The sequence below is a fragment of the Tachysurus fulvidraco genome, chromosome 3 (assembly GCF_022655615.1).
Source record: "Tachysurus fulvidraco isolate hzauxx_2018 chromosome 3, HZAU_PFXX_2.0, whole genome shotgun sequence".
Classification (NCBI taxonomy): domain Eukaryota; kingdom Metazoa; phylum Chordata; class Actinopteri; order Siluriformes; family Bagridae; genus Tachysurus; species Tachysurus fulvidraco.
The window spans coordinates 12438963-12455960 of NC_062520.1; the positions used below are offsets into that span (position 1 = coordinate 12438963).

At 36.9% G+C, this 16998-nt stretch overlaps 1 protein-coding gene across 1 annotated transcript; it reads left to right on the forward strand.

Annotated features, from left to right (window-relative positions):
• Positions 1-737: 737 nt before the first annotated feature.
• On the forward strand, positions 738-16468 carry sh3bp5b (SH3-domain binding protein 5b (BTK-associated)). Its single transcript, XM_027149155.2, has 9 exons — positions 738-1201; positions 1675-1737; positions 3940-4068; positions 11377-11541; positions 11908-12038; positions 12512-12554; positions 12726-12939; positions 13584-13895; positions 15445-16468. The coding sequence occupies exons 1-9, from the start codon at positions 1121-1123 to the stop codon at positions 15600-15602; spliced, it is 1296 nt and encodes a 431-aa protein (XP_027004956.1). The 5' UTR covers positions 738-1120; the 3' UTR covers positions 15603-16468.
• Positions 16469-16998: the final 530 nt, after the last annotated feature.

The following is a 16998-nucleotide window of genomic DNA, read 5'->3' on the forward strand; positions in this document are numbered from 1 at the left end:
GCAGCACGACGGCATAAATGAATAAATCAATTAATTAATCAGTAATTTATAAACAAATATTAAACTGTAAGCTTTACCCTTTCATGCATAAGATATTCTGCCTAGGTAGTATTTATTTTAAAGTAATTCTATTTTCCATGAATTAAAATGTCTAAAACAATGTGACTGAAATAATACAAAAATTAAGTCCTTTAAAGTCCAACACTTGTCTAATGTTGTCCACTTTGGAAACGGTCACTTATGGCCACAGTTTTGACCTGTCATATACAACAAGAATGAAAAAAATCGTCTGTCCAGAAACAATAAGTGATTACTGGATTCTGGTAACGAAACCTTTTCACTGTTCTTTTGTTGTTATTTTTTCTTTAGAGAGAGTAAGATAGACAGACAGACAGATGGTCTACACAGCATACAATCATTTAAAATGATGATCTTAAGTGATTGGGGTTTTTTCATCTCACATTTTCCTAAAATATTTGTATTTTTAATTGTGTGTGCTGTGGTGTGTTTGTGTTCTGGTGTGTGTGTAGTGTTGTGTACTATATATTAATTAGCTGGCGCACACACACACACACACTCACATTAATCTGATTCTGGTTTAAATTTACGAGTCTCTAAGCATCCGGTTTTGTCTATTGTTCGGATATTAACACCAGACATGAACCAGGCCAAAGCTACAGGACGTTTTGACAATGATGGCCTTCCACACGGTGCCACTATGGAAAGGGGCGGGTCAGTGGCGCTCTACAATGCGCTCTCAGGACCGCATACTACCGCACTATAGAGTATGTCACAATAGTGCGCTTATTGTACAAGCAGCATACTATCATACTGTGTAGTATAATAGTGCGCGTTTGTAGCCTTGCTTTTCGCCCACGGCTCCGCGTCGCAGGCGCACCGTGTGTTGTGCTCAATATTCACCGCCTCTTATAAACAGGACGGTCTGTTTAACGTTTAGTGTTCGTCACTGGTCCAGTGGAAATGAACAGACTGTAAGCTTTGGCTAGATAGTGCCGGGTTTTTAGGGTTTTTTTTTTTTTACATTTACTAGGAAAGCAGAGACCATTGTTTTTTGACCATTGTTTGAACATTAAGACCAGAAACATCATCGCTCCAGATCATGGATCACAGAGAGAACCACAGCAGGTCTGATGGAGAATGTGAGTCAGCTGAAGAGGAAGAAGTGGATCCTCGGGTCCAGGTAATAAACCCTGTTTTGTCGCAGTGTGTTTGTTTGGATATTTTATTATTAACTGAGATACTTTAGTATCCAGTTTTATGAAGGTAAACAAATACTTGAGTTCTTTGTGCACACAATGTCGTGGCTGCTCCAGTACCAAATGAATTGTGTTTGGTTTTGTTCAGCATCCTGCATGGCGTCAGTGCTTTAGACCAAAATATTCAGGATTTCATTTTAGGTTACAACCAAGTCTACAAAACCTGTAGCTAGAGATCTGTCTGCTGCTTGACATGTGTATCCAGTGCATTTGTACCTTCCATTAGTGACAGCACACAGCATCTGGAGTGAAGCAATAAAAAAGGGCAATGCTTTCAAATACTAATCATTTTATATGCTGTGAATTAGTCTGAATTTTTAATCAGATGTTTTATTTTCTGCTTGTCTGTTTCGTTTTAATTTGACTTCTCCAAATTGGCCATTTTTTTTTATACCAGGGGGAACTTGAGAAGCTGAACCAGTCCACAGATGACATCAACCGATGTGAGACTGAACTGGAGGTACAAAAGTACTGAAATATGTATTGAAATATCTGAAATATATTTTCCTAAATCAAATTGTTCAGTTTAGTTGTGAGTCTGAATATTGAAGCTTCATGAAAAGCTCAGGTAGTAACATGGCTAAAGACCATAATGTTAAGGAAAGTTATAAATCCTGTCTGGTGACACTGTTGTGCTCGTGTGATTGTGGAATCGACAGTGTGGCTTTCATTTAAGGGATCTAAAAATGCTTGATGTTCATTTTAATGTTTACTGTTACACATAATGGTATAAAATTGTTTCGAAATGAATTTTCTCAATAGAGCAGTGTTCATGTACTAGGTTACTATGATGATTGACTTCAAATCCAAAAAAAAAAAAAAATCACTATTTCGATTGGTTGTGCAGGTTAATCGGAGCTGGTAAAAGGAATACTTCAATTTAAATGCACTTGGACCTGCTCAAAACAAAGCCAGCTGCCCGGCTGCAAACATTTAATGAGCTGGTAATTCTTTGTCTGCATCTGTAATGGTTAGCAGTTGTAACCCGTCAATCTGTAATAATGTTTAGGTTTTAATATCAAGCTAAATGTTTTTAATCTCAGGGATGTGCATAGCTTAGTGGTCAAGGTGTTGGATTATTGATTGGAAGGTTGTGATCTCAGGTCCACTAAGCTGACACTGCTGGGCCCTTGAGCAAGTCCCTTAATCATCGATTTCTCAGTTGTATGAATGGAGATAAAAAGTCACTCTTGATAACGGTGTCTGCCAAATGCCATAAATCTAAACGTAAAACTTGTATTGTATTTCTTCCCTTGCATCTGGCTGTGGATCTTCTTAAGTGGTAGATATAATGAACCAAACCTGATGTAGTTATTTTTTTATTTAGAAAAGTAAACAACCAATTATTGCAAGCCATGCAGATTATTTTGTTAAACAGTCCTACCTATAGCAGTCGAAACATAGTCAAATACTGACATTTTTTTAATTATTTGTAATTCTCCAGTATTATGAAGTGGAAAGGGAGAAAGCTGCTTTTAAACATTTTATTTCACTTTCACTGAAAGCTGTCTTGTCTACCTTTATAACCTAATCTCCTTATGGATAAGCATTATTAGTGCTGAACTTTAGAGAACAATAAATTTATGGTAAACGAGTTCACACTTTGATTTTGATTTTCATCCACTTCAGACTTTATCTCATTATCTGAGGTAGAAGTCACATGGGGCATTTTAAATGTGAAACTCATCAGCATCTCTTCACTCGACTGATCTCTGTTTACTCTAACATCGCTTGGGAAATAAACCTTAACCATAACCATAAAAAAGGCACATCACAGCTTATTTAGGAGCTGGTATCTGATTACAAACAACATTCATGTGGCTTATATCTTATATTGATGCAGCATGTAGTTATCTAAAAACTTTATTAAACTGGCCCCAAACCTAACATGATGTTTGGAGGTAGAAAGCCAGGTTAGAAAGCAGCCTAAACGAATACATATTGTTTTGGTCAAACACAGACTTGAGTCACAACCAGATTTTTTTCAGCATGTTTGGGTTTCTATAATTGAACCAAAATTATATGTTAATCACTTTATTAGGAACACCTGTACTGTACATTCATGCTCTTATCTAATCAGCCAATCACGTGGCAGCAGCACAATGCAAAAAAAGTCATGCAGATACATGTCAAGAGTTTCAGTTAATGTTCACATCACCCATCAGAATGAAAAACATCCGTCACTTGCATCATGACATGGTTATTGGTACCTGATGGGCTGGTTTGTTTATTTCAGATACTGCCGATCTCCTGGAAATTTTAATAGATATTTTGCCCATCGGAGGTTTAGGTTACTTTGATATCCCTGCTGTTTGGGTCTTCCAAAAATCTTGACACGCAAGCCCTCACCACAAAATCAGTTCTCAGATCTGTTGTTAAAATAGGTACAATTCCACGTAATCTGTTTGAATTTACTAACATGGTCAAAACAAATGTTTATTTCTTGTGTATCTTTGTATTTAGTGCCAGCAAGCAGTCTTTTCCTTCACTTATTCATTGACTTATTTTATCTCATATCACTTTTTACCACATTCAGGGCAGTTTATTAATTGAAACTAGAAATGTGAATGCCTGTACAAGTGGAATATTAAATATTCCACCATTCCTGTAGTCTTGGTTCTGTTTTATGTTCATGTATGACATTTTGTGCTGTGGTTCCAAGGATGCAAGGCAGAGGTTTCGCTTGGTGCTGGTGGAGGCCACAGTCAAGTTGGATGAGCTGCTGAAGAAGATCGGCAAGGCTGTAGAGGACTCAAAACCATATTGGGAGGCACGGCGTGTGGCCAGGCAGGTGAGTGACTCTCACAATTGGCCGAGCTTAAAGCTCATCAATGCTGAACTCTCCACCTGCTTCTCCTATATAGTGTGGTTAGTGTTATGACTCTCTGAGGAGCACTTATTTGCTTTATAGCGTCTATTCCTCTCTCTCACATATATTTTAATCATTGATTTCCTCTTGTGTTTTCTGTTGTGTAGCAAAGACCTTTCTTTATTTAGTAGATGCTGTTTACTTAGTTTAGGCCAATACATCCATTGTGGAATAAGTTTCTGCAGCAAATGCTTTGTGTTCTTGTTTATATCTAAATGGGATATAAATGATCTTCATCAGTATTAGGATTTTAACCAGCATGACGCACCAAAACACAAATGTTTGTCATGAACACAATTTTGCTGAATGTTGCTAAACAGTGAGGCTGAACAAAAAACAACTTGTTATTCACATACTTAAAGTGAGTTGATGTTGCTATGTAAGGCAGTATTTTTAACCTTTTTTGAGTTAGGCGCATTTTTTACATTCAAAAAAATCCCACGACACACCAAATATTTTACAAAATGACACACAATGTATATATAATGACAATTTAATCTTTTAATTTGTTTATACTCAGTGTGAAACCTGGGCCTACTTAGATCAACACAAAGCTGATATCCTGGCAGGAATTGAAGAAAGGCACACACACAAAGCTCTTGCTCAACAGCTCTGTTTTTTATACTTTTCCCCATTTGTGTATTATTTTGCGTATTATGTATTCTTCATATTGTTTGTAAAATAGGTTGGCATATTCATCTGATTTAAAGAAAAATCTCATTCATTACAGTATACAGGCTCCATATTATACACGTTTCCTTAGTGTTTACTCAGAGAAACATACTTTCAATGCAACAATATAATTCATACATTATCTCATATAGCATGAAAAATGCTAATAATCTATAAAATATTGCAAAATATACTTGAAGCGTACACTTACAGTGTATTGTTCACGTAATTAAATGACATGTATTTTCCTTCAAGTGATCATTAATTCTGAGTGTGATTTGGACTTTGGTTTGCTCTTCCAATTATGTCAAAAACAGAGTATTGACATTTTGGGCCATTTATTTAGAGCAGAGTACACAAAGGGTTTAATAATAACCCACAGGGACAAGTGTTACCATTTGAGGGAGCTTTATTCCTGAAATTATGTTACTCAAATATAGAAAACCATTATCAATGTGCTCTTTGTCTTTTAGTGTTGGGTCACGGTCTTGGCCCGGGTATGTAGTAAAGTTAGGTTAAGAAATATGTCTACATTAGAGTAGAAATAGTGCTTGAAATCACAAGCCTTTATTCAGAATAAATATTAATGATCGTATTCAGACTGGTTTTATTGGTGTTTGGAATAGACAGGATGTCATGAAGATAGGACAAAGCTATGCAGCTGGACTATTTTATGGTAATAAAAACCAGCAGCACTGACAGACTGAGTGTTCACAGATTAGACATATTCACTAATAATGACGGGATTTGTTTGAAGAGCTGATTGCATCCAATTGGCCATTATATCTTTGCCTGAAGCCAGTATGACAGAAACCGATCCCCTTAATGCTCCAAAAATCCCAGACAGTCATAACTCTTACTGGTCTGTTATGTGCTAGACCCGATTATATATTTGGTGGAAAACACCAAGACATTAAATGGAAACCCTGCCAGCTGACTTCTCTACTCTCCTTGCTGTCTTCCCCCTCTTTTTTTGCTTGCCGTTTCTGTTTTTCTCCCACACAGACTTGTTTTTGTCAGGTTGTTAACATCATCAGGCTGAGCTGTACCCTGCTTCCCAGCCTCGCACAAATTGTTTTCCACGCTGTCTGTGTCACACACTTCTTCAGACAAGCCTTTGAGTATAACTGAACTGATCATAGATTGTGGTATAATTTTCTGCACTGAATGCTTTGCGTTCTTGTTTGTGGTCAAAAGGAAACATAGTGCTGTCTTCATCAGCATTAAGGTTTTAACCAGCATGACACACCAAGGCACACGTGATAGTCATGACCATGATTTTAATCAATGTTTTCATCATAAGGCTGAGCAAATAAAAATAATTACTGCAATTACCTTATTTGATGTTGCTGTGTAAGAAATAAACCATGGTAAACCATGCTGCTGTTGGAATATAATCAACACTGTTTGGGGTGATGTGGCCTGATATGATGTTTCATAATATTTGATTATTTTTGTTGATTTATTCATCTTATACTACTGCAGTAAGAGTGACAAGCTTATTACATTTAATCTTGTTGACCATTGATTAAACAGCTAGTTTTTGTTTCTCAGTTGTCAAGTTACTGACAAACCCCAAAAATTCTCCTCACACATAACCTGTACAAGTTCTTTCATTAGAAATAATAATGTGTATAAATGGGCATTTAATATAAACTTGCGATCTGCCTCGCTCGTAGCCTGAACTATTCCACTTTCTGACCAATCTAATACCGATATAATACTGTAAATTATAGAGACCTATTGCAATGTAGAAAAGGTGTCTATAAACATAATTCTTCAAGGTACTCTTCAGTCTCAGACCACCACCGCCCACCCACCCACCCACCCCCTCATTTTATGGACACACAATGTCCTCACCCACATCCACATTATTTTTGCTCTGTCTGTTTTGTTGAACACTGGTTACTAACTGTTCAGTTAGATAAGGTTATAGTGCTACGTGTTCACTTCTTTGCATGTCATCCTTCCATAATGTTCACAGTAGGATGTTTTTAGAGTGACACACTAGGAAACCTGTGATGATTCATCATAATATGGCATTCTCCTCAGATTATTTACTATAAAAGTGTGACAATTGGGCACTCGAGGTTCTTAAGTGAATACTTTTGTTTTTGAGCCTTCAGATGTCAAAACTGATGATTCTAGTTTAGGAATTAGCTTAATCGGTGTATATTTTCAGATGAAGGGATTTGGAACAGTATTTTTTAGATAAACTGGGTCCCAGGTTAGAAGATATTCTCTGCCAAAGATTCTGTAATCCTTGCTGGCCAGGTCGAGATTCATTCAGAGGTTGTGTGCCATGCTGCACTACATGCAAACACTTGGCATTAAATGTCAGTATCATTCTTTTCTTTCTCTTCACTGGTTCATAAACGGAGCCTTTAGGGAGAAATGATTTCATTTATGAAGTGGGTTAAATTATTAAGAGCCATCCTCAGGTATGAAAAAGTAATTATCATTTGTAATAAACTCCATTCCTAAGACTTATCTGAATGATCAAGGTTTTGTTGGCAGATTGCAGTGAAGGTTCATAGCTGAAAGTGTACAAATGTGTTTGTAATCAAAATGGTCAAAAAGATTCTTTTTTTCTGAAGGAAAGCAGAACCCCATCCTGTGATTTGAGACTAAATTGCAAGAGAAACTGGGTAAACATTACATAACATAACTAGGTACTGATTAAAACATACAATGTTATCACCAGCAATAGGGGTGAGAAAACGTTTTAAAATCAAGTGTCAGATTGAATAAATATTAAATCTTAAGAATAAGTCAAGTGAAGTGCTCTTATTGGTCCAGAATAAAACCAGTGTAGTAGCTGGTTGTTAAAAAATAAACATATTCTAGAAAATTCTATTAGAAACAGGACTAAAGCATTTAGTAGTAAGGTTAATCACCACTTTAGCTCAGCTTCACAATACATTGCCTACAGATGTTTTCAGTGTGGCTAAGATTAGAATGATAATAGAGAAGCGACGGTTCCTCAGATTGTATTAAGCTCTTTCTTGTTTCCTTTATTGTCTCAGTCTTTATCATCATGTCACAACTTCTTCTCTGTTCTTTGCTGCGATCGATGAGTCTCTCTTTTTATGTGTCTGCTGGGTAAATTTTCCAAAGTGTATGTGAGGGAAAGAGCTATTTTTGTTGTTGTTTCTGTCTCCTTTTTTTCTTGGGGAAGTCTTTTGTTTTACTTTGTGCATGTCATCATACTACAAACAGTGATAACACTTCAGCTCCAACCTCATAAGTTTTTACTTTAACCCAGTTTGACTCAAAGGGATTAAACCAAACCTTGCTAGTTTGTATCCATTGCTTTTGGCTTACACTTCTCCAAATTTTTTTTTCTCTTCCTTCTTCTCAACTGCTGACATTTTCTACCAGAAAAGTCATAATGAATTGATTTGGGGGCATGGAAGTCTTTATTATTGCCACATATACATTACAACACAGAGGAATTCTTTTCTACGCATATCCCAACTGAGGAGGTTGGGGTCGGAGCACAGGGGCAGCTATGATATAGTGTCCCTGGAGCAGGGAGGGTTAAGGGCCTTGATCAAGGGCCCTACAGTGGCAGCTTGGCAGTGCTGGGGCTTAAACCCCGATCCTTCAATCACAAAACCAGCCTTAACCACTTGAGCCTCCACTTCCCTGTTCATACAGCAAGTTCAAATAATACAACAAAAACAACTATTGTTGTATCTAAAACGGCCATAAAACGTTTATTAAACCCTGAACAATGGTCCAGTCATATGGAATTCACAATTGTAGCATATTCTCTATAATATTAATGCACAGGAATATTATTATTAAATATTATATATAATTTCTATATAATTTAAAAAAATAGAATGTAGTGTATATTTGTGGATGTTATGTATTGGTAATATTATTGCTTTTGCTGTAAATGGGTTGAATTGTTATGTTTTGCGGCACTTATTTGACCTTGAAACATTGTTTGCACACACTCCTCTGTGTCAGGCTCTGTTTCTTAGCTGCAAGGAAAGGTTTGCACATTGCAAATCACTCTGTTATATACTTGTTTCTTTTCATCCAGTCTTCTTCTTTGCGGCATCTATGCTTTAGTGAAGCCATGTTGTGTCTATGTGTAGAATGTAAGCATTGAATTGTATGGAGCTTTCTGAGGAATGAACTTTGAGAGAAGATAGATGTCATAAATGACCACATGTAGGATAGGGCCATGTGGCATGAATAAAGAGCAATAAAAAAAAAAACATAAATAAAGGCAACTGGGTCATACCATGTTCTAGGAATGCCAAAGGATGTTTGATTATAAGGAGTGTTTGGGAACATATTACACCAAATGTATCCGGATCTCTGTTTTGTTCAGTTAATTCATCAAATCCAAAAGCCATAAACAGACTTTATAAGTAAAAGAGATTTTAAAGAAGGAATTTCCTGGCTCATCATTTTGTATAATAAATAACACACTGTTTCTCAGTCCCTAATGCCAGAGATACTCTTGTCCCATTAAAGTTAATGATACACTTTACCAAGTCACAAAAGTGTCTCTGTACAGCTTATGTTTGGTGAAAATTCTTTCCTTTTTTTTTTTTTTTGTAACTTGATGCTAACTTTATTTGGCCTCATGCATCTTAACATCTTAATGTGATTCACATCTGAATAGTGATGAATAATTTAATGTCTTGTGGTTGTTTTGCACAAGAAAAATAACCTTCAAAAATGTGGGTCTGTTTAAATAAATTGCATTTTAGGATTGCATGTTTCTGAGTCATATTAACTTGAACCAGATGCACTGGAGCTAAAATATATAGTATTTACATAGTGTTCTTTACATCTGTTTTGTTGTGTTGTCTAAATTCTCCCTGGATGAATTCTACTTGCTGGATAGTTCACTATATTCTCCCCATATTGCACTGTAAATACAGCATACTACTTACGCAAGCTGCTTCTTTGCTTAATACCACAATGCATAGCAATATCTTTAGCTCAAAATGTACTACATGTCAGAACAGGTACTACAGTAATGAGAAAACAACATGGAGCATTCTGTACAGCATTAATCTTCGCAAATTTGCCACCATTAAGATTTCCCCCATTTGTGCAAACATTTCTATATCTCTGATGTAGCAATGCATCATCATCTTATTTGATTTAAAGTGTGGAAGCTCCCCATCATTATGTCTGTTTGAAGTGTGAATAGCAGACCAAAATGTTGTGTAGAATGTGTCCTTAAAGAAGTGATTCATTTTCAATTGATTTAAGGATTCTTTAGGGTTTAGTGGTTTTTAATCTCACCTTAACTTTCCATTTTTGTTTCATTCATAGTTCCTTGATTGTGTTGTTTTTACTTTCCGTGATGGATAGAATAACACTTTTTAGAATGTTTTGACAGCCAAGTTGAAGGTTCAGAGATATTTATTGATGGATGGATGGATTGATTTGATTGATTGATTGAAATTATTGGAGTCTGGTAAGTTTTGAAACTCCTCCTAATATTATCTCTTGTGGTTTGCCCTTGGCTATGTGTACATGATCACATCATCTATCACATTGATAAAATCCATTATCATTTGAGCAAAATGTGCAGAATCTCCATAGTTGTTTATTTAGGTGTTTAAGTGTATTAAGTCTTTTTCTGCAGTAGAGCATTTGAAAGGCATGTAGATGGTTAGTTTTGCATTTGTTTGGGGAAGTTGTATAGCAGTTGTGGTTTTGTGTTGAGGAACTTCGGCGAGAACTATCTTCCAGTTTCAGAGAACTGACTAACCTATTAGCATCAGATGTTAACATGCAATGCTTCTTATCAAAATGTACCATCTGTATTTTGCATAGCATATGACCCAGAGTATTAATTCTAGGTCTAATTTCAATTTTATTAAGGTTCAGGCAAAGTAATTAAATGTAGCTGTTCTGCTCAATATGTTGAATTACCAAAGGTGAAATTCTGTGTCTCCTGTATTTGAATTCAAAAGGTGGTCTAATCATACAGGAACAAGCTTTAGTGCTTATTGTCATATACAGGATATACTTTGCAAAGAAGATAGAGACTATAGAAAACACAGTCGAAGTGAAATGACTGCCAGTGAATGCCTTTGTGCAGTAGTCAAGCATAGAAATTACACAGTCTTTTATTCTTATTGAGTAGCACCCACAGGATAAACAGGCTTTGTCTGTAAAGAATTTTCTTCAGGCATTTACTTGTGTGAAGGAAGAATAGAGCCAAGCACATTAGAAATTACATCAGATTATGACAGTAAAGCTTAAATGTTCTCTCATAGGAAGCATTTTTCATTTGCAAAGTCTACACCTCCGAAGCTCCTGGTATTACCTTTGTTCTATGTGAACCATAGTGCAACCAGAACAGTTTATGTTTCAGCCCAACTAACAACAGAGTCTGAATTTACCAATAAACATAAGGCATCTATTACAGGGGAAGTGTTGTGTAGTAATGTAGTGCCAGTGTTAAATGAAAGCAGACTGGAATATGGGATAGAAAGCCTATAGGCAGACTAGTCTCTCAGCAGGAGTCATTATACTGCTGGTGGTGTCTGACTGATCATACTGCCCTTTGCCCAGGCTCAGCTTGAGGCCCAGAGGACAACACAAGATTTCCAGAGAGCTACTGAAGTGCTTCGGGCTGCCAAAGAGACCATCGCCCTGGCTGAACAGAGATTGCTGGAGGAAGACAAGCGTCACTTTGACTCAGCCTGGCAGGAGATGCTGAACCACGCCACTCAGAGGGTGAGTAACATGGTGCCTCAATGCAACTTCATTACAGATGAGCACTAGTCACTAGCATTGCTTTTTCTTATCTAACTATCTGTGGTGTATTTATATATTTTCTCTAGCTACTTATGTGCCTTTCCTCTGAAGTTGAATTGTATGTCTTTATGGTTTTATTTCGAAGTTTAAAAGCAAGCACTAGTCAGTAAAATGCCTCACGTACAGCAGAATTGACGTTTAATGATGCTGAAGGTCACTTAAAAGCTTAGGTTTTTATGTTTGTGGTATATATTTAAACACAACATCTCAAAGTTCAACCAGTGGCAAGTTAAACACAGCAGTGCAAACTGCAGTAAAGGTGATTCAAATGTGCTGCATTTATAGGTGATGGAGGCCGAACAAACGAAGAGCCGCAGTGAGCTGTTACATAAAGAGACAGCAGCCAGATACAGTGCAGCCATGAGCCACATGAAGCAGCTGGAGAAGAAACTTAAACGCACCATCAGCAAGTCCAAGTGAGCATTCTAATCCACATGTGGATTCTATTCCACATGTCAGTCTCCAAAGTGCTTTAGCAGCGAAGCGAAGGTTCATAGCGACATCATGTCATGTGACAGAATTGATTTCCCAAAATAGAACAAAGGATTATTCATCTTTGAATGCTTTCATCACCTATTTGATAGGAGTATGTGAGTAAATAAGCATGCAGCGCATCAGTAATGATTCTAGAAGGTCATTTTCTGACTAAGTCTATTTTCCAGGTATATCATCAGGTGTGTAATTTTTCCTCTGCCAAACTGTATTTCCTAATTTGCATATATACAGTTTCATAACAGTCCAGCTACAGCTTTACGGTGCAGGCAGAGTGACAGGCGGGTAATCCTCCTCAAAAGCCCTCGGCAAACCTGGCAGGCAGGGCAAATTGTTGCTATGGCATTAAGTACAGTTCTATTCATAGATGTATTTTCTCTCTGTCTCCCTGTCTCAGGCCTTATTTTGAACTGAAGGCAAAGTACTACTTGCAGCTAGAGGTAAGCTTTTAGAGGAATATGTTTCCACATTGTATATGCACAGTGTACTACTGTTGTATGCCTGCCGTTTGTAAAAGTTGCTGTCCATAACATCAAGCAAAGCAGTAGAGGGTAACTTTTGCTCCTTGTGTGACTGTGTGTGTGCACGTGTTGCTATCTGTTTCATTATAGCAACTGAAAACAAACGTGGATGACCTTCAGACCAAGTTGACATACTCTAAGGGAGAATATAAGACGGCTCTAAAAAACCTAGAGATGATCTCAGATGAGATTCATGAGCGCAGGCGCTCCATTGGAATGCGAGAGAGGGGAGTGGGGTCAGAGACTGATGGGGTCACCGGAGATGATATCACCAACTTCAAAATGGAATCTGATGGCATATCCAGTGAGTACACACTAATTTCTGAATATTTTGACAGGATCACAAAAAATAAGTCAGTGTCTCACTGCCTTATTATTAGTAGTAGTAGTGATTATTTTGAATATGAATTAATTTTTGTTATTATTTTGTTATTTTTGCTATTATTTTGAAATCGGGTTCAGTGCACTTTTATGACTATTTAGAACTGCAATTTTTAGTGAGCAAGCATTTTACAAAACTCTGAGCCCTCTGTGCTCTGGAAGCATGGCATATTTATTGAAGTGTCTATTAAACTCTACAGCATTTAATCAACAATTAATCAACAAAAACATGAATGTTTTGTTTCTTCTTCTGCATTGTGTCGCGACATATTAGAAAGTGGCAGATAGACTTGTTGCTTCAATAGCAGAATGGTTTGTAGTTCGGTAACTGACTTTGCCAAAGAGGTACATTTATTCAAATGCATAATGAAGGCCAAAGAAAGATAAAAGCCCCTGGCATGCAGTGTTTATGATTTAGGTGTCAGTTGGATGACAGTCACAAGGTTAAGCTTTTATTTGTGTCTAGTTTAATTGGCATAAACATATTGCGCATGAGTATATTTACTACTAGTGCCAAACAAAGAGCTGGCTATAAGACTTACTTTTCTTTGTCCTGTCTCACTCCAGTGACATCAGAGACATTTGAGGACGAGAACTGCAGTAACAGCGCCATGTCTGAGGAGGATTCAGAAACACAGTCCACATGTAGCATGAACTCTGGAGGCAACAGCCCGTTGCAACTGCTGTGCACCTTCTCCTCTTCCTCATCCCAATCATTTACTTCTTCGTCCTCCTCTTTTCCCTCTCCCTCAACACGCCCATGCAGCCTGGAACTGCCCAGTACTGTTTCTCTGTCAGACTTTGGCCTGATGTCACCTATCCTTGGACCTCGAAGTGAATGCAGTGGCGCCTCCTCACCCGAGTGTGACATGGAGAGAGGTGAGATGTTCACAGCTAAACCTGTTTAGTTAGGTGTGTCAGTGTTCAAAATGTCAGCACAAATTAAAAGTAAAGTATCTCCCTGTATAGGAATGTCCCTAATATCATCATACTCTTTTTCTACTAGAAAGCAAGGGAAAGTTATTAGACCATTTCATTTTTTTATTGTCATTTGTCATTATGCTTTTCTTAAAGAACTATAGGTATGTCTTCTGCAGTGCTAACATTACATTAGACTGCAAAAATATGATGTCTTGGCAAAGGAAGATGTCTTGATTATAATCAGGTATCTATGGCCATACATAGACAGTAACACAAGATTACTGTAGATGGTTCCACATTTTGCAGCAATGACTTAAGTCAGTGCCATGATAGACTTTAGTAGAGAAGTTGCCACAAACACTTTTTTTGCACTTAAGTATCCACCAGTGAACAGTTGTTAGACTGTTCATGTTGTAACTAGAATGCATTTTCTAGTTACATAATTATTTTTGATTGTATAGTAAAGTTATAGAAGGGAACTTTTGAGTCTGGTTCCTCTCATGATTCCTAGGAATTTTTCCTTGTCACCATCACCTCTGGCTAGATCAGGACGAAATTTATAAATTTAACCTTTATATCCTGAACTGATCCTGGAAAAGTTGCTTTGTGACAGTCTATTGTGGAAAATGAAAGCGCTATACAAGTACATTGTAAGTGATCTGAACTGAATCTAGTATTTATTATTAAAAGATTACAGTAATTACTCATTTTTAGACATTTAAATGCTTTTAAGTTTAAACAAGGTATTCTATGGTGGAATTTCTACATTGAATGCATTTGAGAAACTGGGTACCGTAAAGCATCATTGTGTAAAAGGTAAAGATCATTTTAAATTTCACCAAAAAAAGAGTGGCTGGGGAGGGAAAAGTTTCTCTCTCTCATCATTTTAATTACAACAGCAATAAACTTGTTTCCTTCATGTTCTACAACATTATATGTATCTATAAGTTGATAAAAGATATATAGTTATTCTTTCATATATAAAAGTTGTTAGTGTCAACTTGCTGCAGTATAAAAGGAATAAAACACTTTGGGATCATCTGTTACATTCGATCACCTTCATTGGCTTTAACAGTAACACTTATCATTATTGTTATTGCTATTCCTGACATTTTGCCCACACATTCTATGAAGATGGATTTTCTCATTTTGATTTATTATACCACATGCTATAGTCCCTCAAGAGATTCACTTTATCAATGTGACAAGTAACACTCATGCCTTTGCCAGGTACAAAAATGAGAAATGACAAAGAAGGGCCATTACTTTTCCTGTCTCTCAAAAACTTGAACAATGTTTTAAGCTCATGGTATCTTAAGTATGTAACCTAGTGAGCCAGAATTAATGTATCCGATGATAGAGATTTAAGCACTTATGTACGTCGCTCTGGATAAGGGCGTCTGTCAAATGCTGTGAATGGATATTTTCTTTCATTTGCTGAATATCAGCAGAGGCATTCAGTAATTTACAGTTGTTTGTTTTCATATGCCTTTTTGTGTGTATGCAGGTGATCGAGCAGAGGGAGCTGAGGATTTGTTGAACAACACTTTCAATAACAGCAGCAGCATTAGCAACCTTAAGAACCGCTTCCATTTCCTGTCCTTGAAACGTGGGCAGACGGACAACGGCAAAACCACAGAACATAAACCGCAGAGTATGGCCTAGAGTCACTATTACCACATCAGCGCTTAATGGGGGCTGAATTAGCTTATATTACCCCATCACTCTCACCCATGTTGGCAGCTGTTCATCTGTCTTTGACTGTACCTATGATTCAGCACAACTCATTTTGCCAGTGATGTTCTGAATCTTAATAGCAGCATTGAGCAAGATTCAGTCTCAATAAGAGTTATAGGAACATGTGCATTTTAAAAAATGTATTACAGCACATTCATTTAAAAAACTGAGAGGGGAGAAAAAACTTAGTAAAGGCCAACAGAGACAACACCAACATAGTGATAGAAGAAGCAGTCAAAAACAGCACTCGGTACCAGATACAACTGGATTTTTAATTGGCTGCTTCCGTAGTGCAATAATGGCTCATATGCCATCATGCTGGATCGCTGTTCTCCACAAGCCCTTCTGTAATTGCTTGTCCATCTACACTTTAATGTCTGCATTTCAGCAGCAGCATGGCCATTGTAGCGGAAATGTGCATGTTGCCATATTTGTGTCTTTGTGTTAATTGTGGACTGTCACCACTGTCACTGAAAAAGCAATAGATAACAATGCAATGTATTAGTTCCAGCAATTGTTTGTAGATAAAAACAGAACTGAAAGGCATATCTTAGTTTTACAATGCCGATTAAACTGTCATTTTTGCATATGGGCAGACACTAAGGTGTGTGTGTGTGTGTGTGTGTGTGTGTGTGTGTGAATACACTATTGGTGTTTTTTATGTACTTTGTGTGTGGTAGATACATTGTCATCAAGCTGTGATTTTATATCTTGGTTATTCTAATTGTTTCCTGGGTTTTAGTAGCTTGTGTAGTTGTTTTCCTGTTTAAAATAAAGTAATATTCTGACCATTGTAACCTTTTCAGGACCCCTTTCATGCATATTTTTCTTTAAATTAAGCAACATTCAGTTGTTTTCTGCACCTTAACAAACCATTCCTCTCTGTGGATTTTCCTTAGGTTTTTGAACAACCTTGTGAATGTCTGTATCCCACTGTCACCCTCAGTCTTGTTTCACTCAAGGATTTTTCATGTCACTGAGGTTTTCCTTGTTACTGTTGACTATGGCATACACATTTTTGAATCTAAATCTACATTTTTGTAAAGCTGAACAGAGTTAGGAAGATATTGGAAAATGGCTGAATGTTGCTTTTTTCAGACTGAGCAAAAATATATACTGTAGAGGATGAATTATGTAATCAGTTCAGTTATTCCTAATGCTCAAGGCTAAGTATTTCTGACACTAACACATTTTTACCATTTGACTAAATTGTCCCTGGTTTTCTGCTTTTCAGGAGGGAGACTTGTTTATAATAAGTAAATAATTTATTTTATTGATTGCATATGGGCATTAAGGAAAAAGCAGCTCTGTTGTACTACTGTTG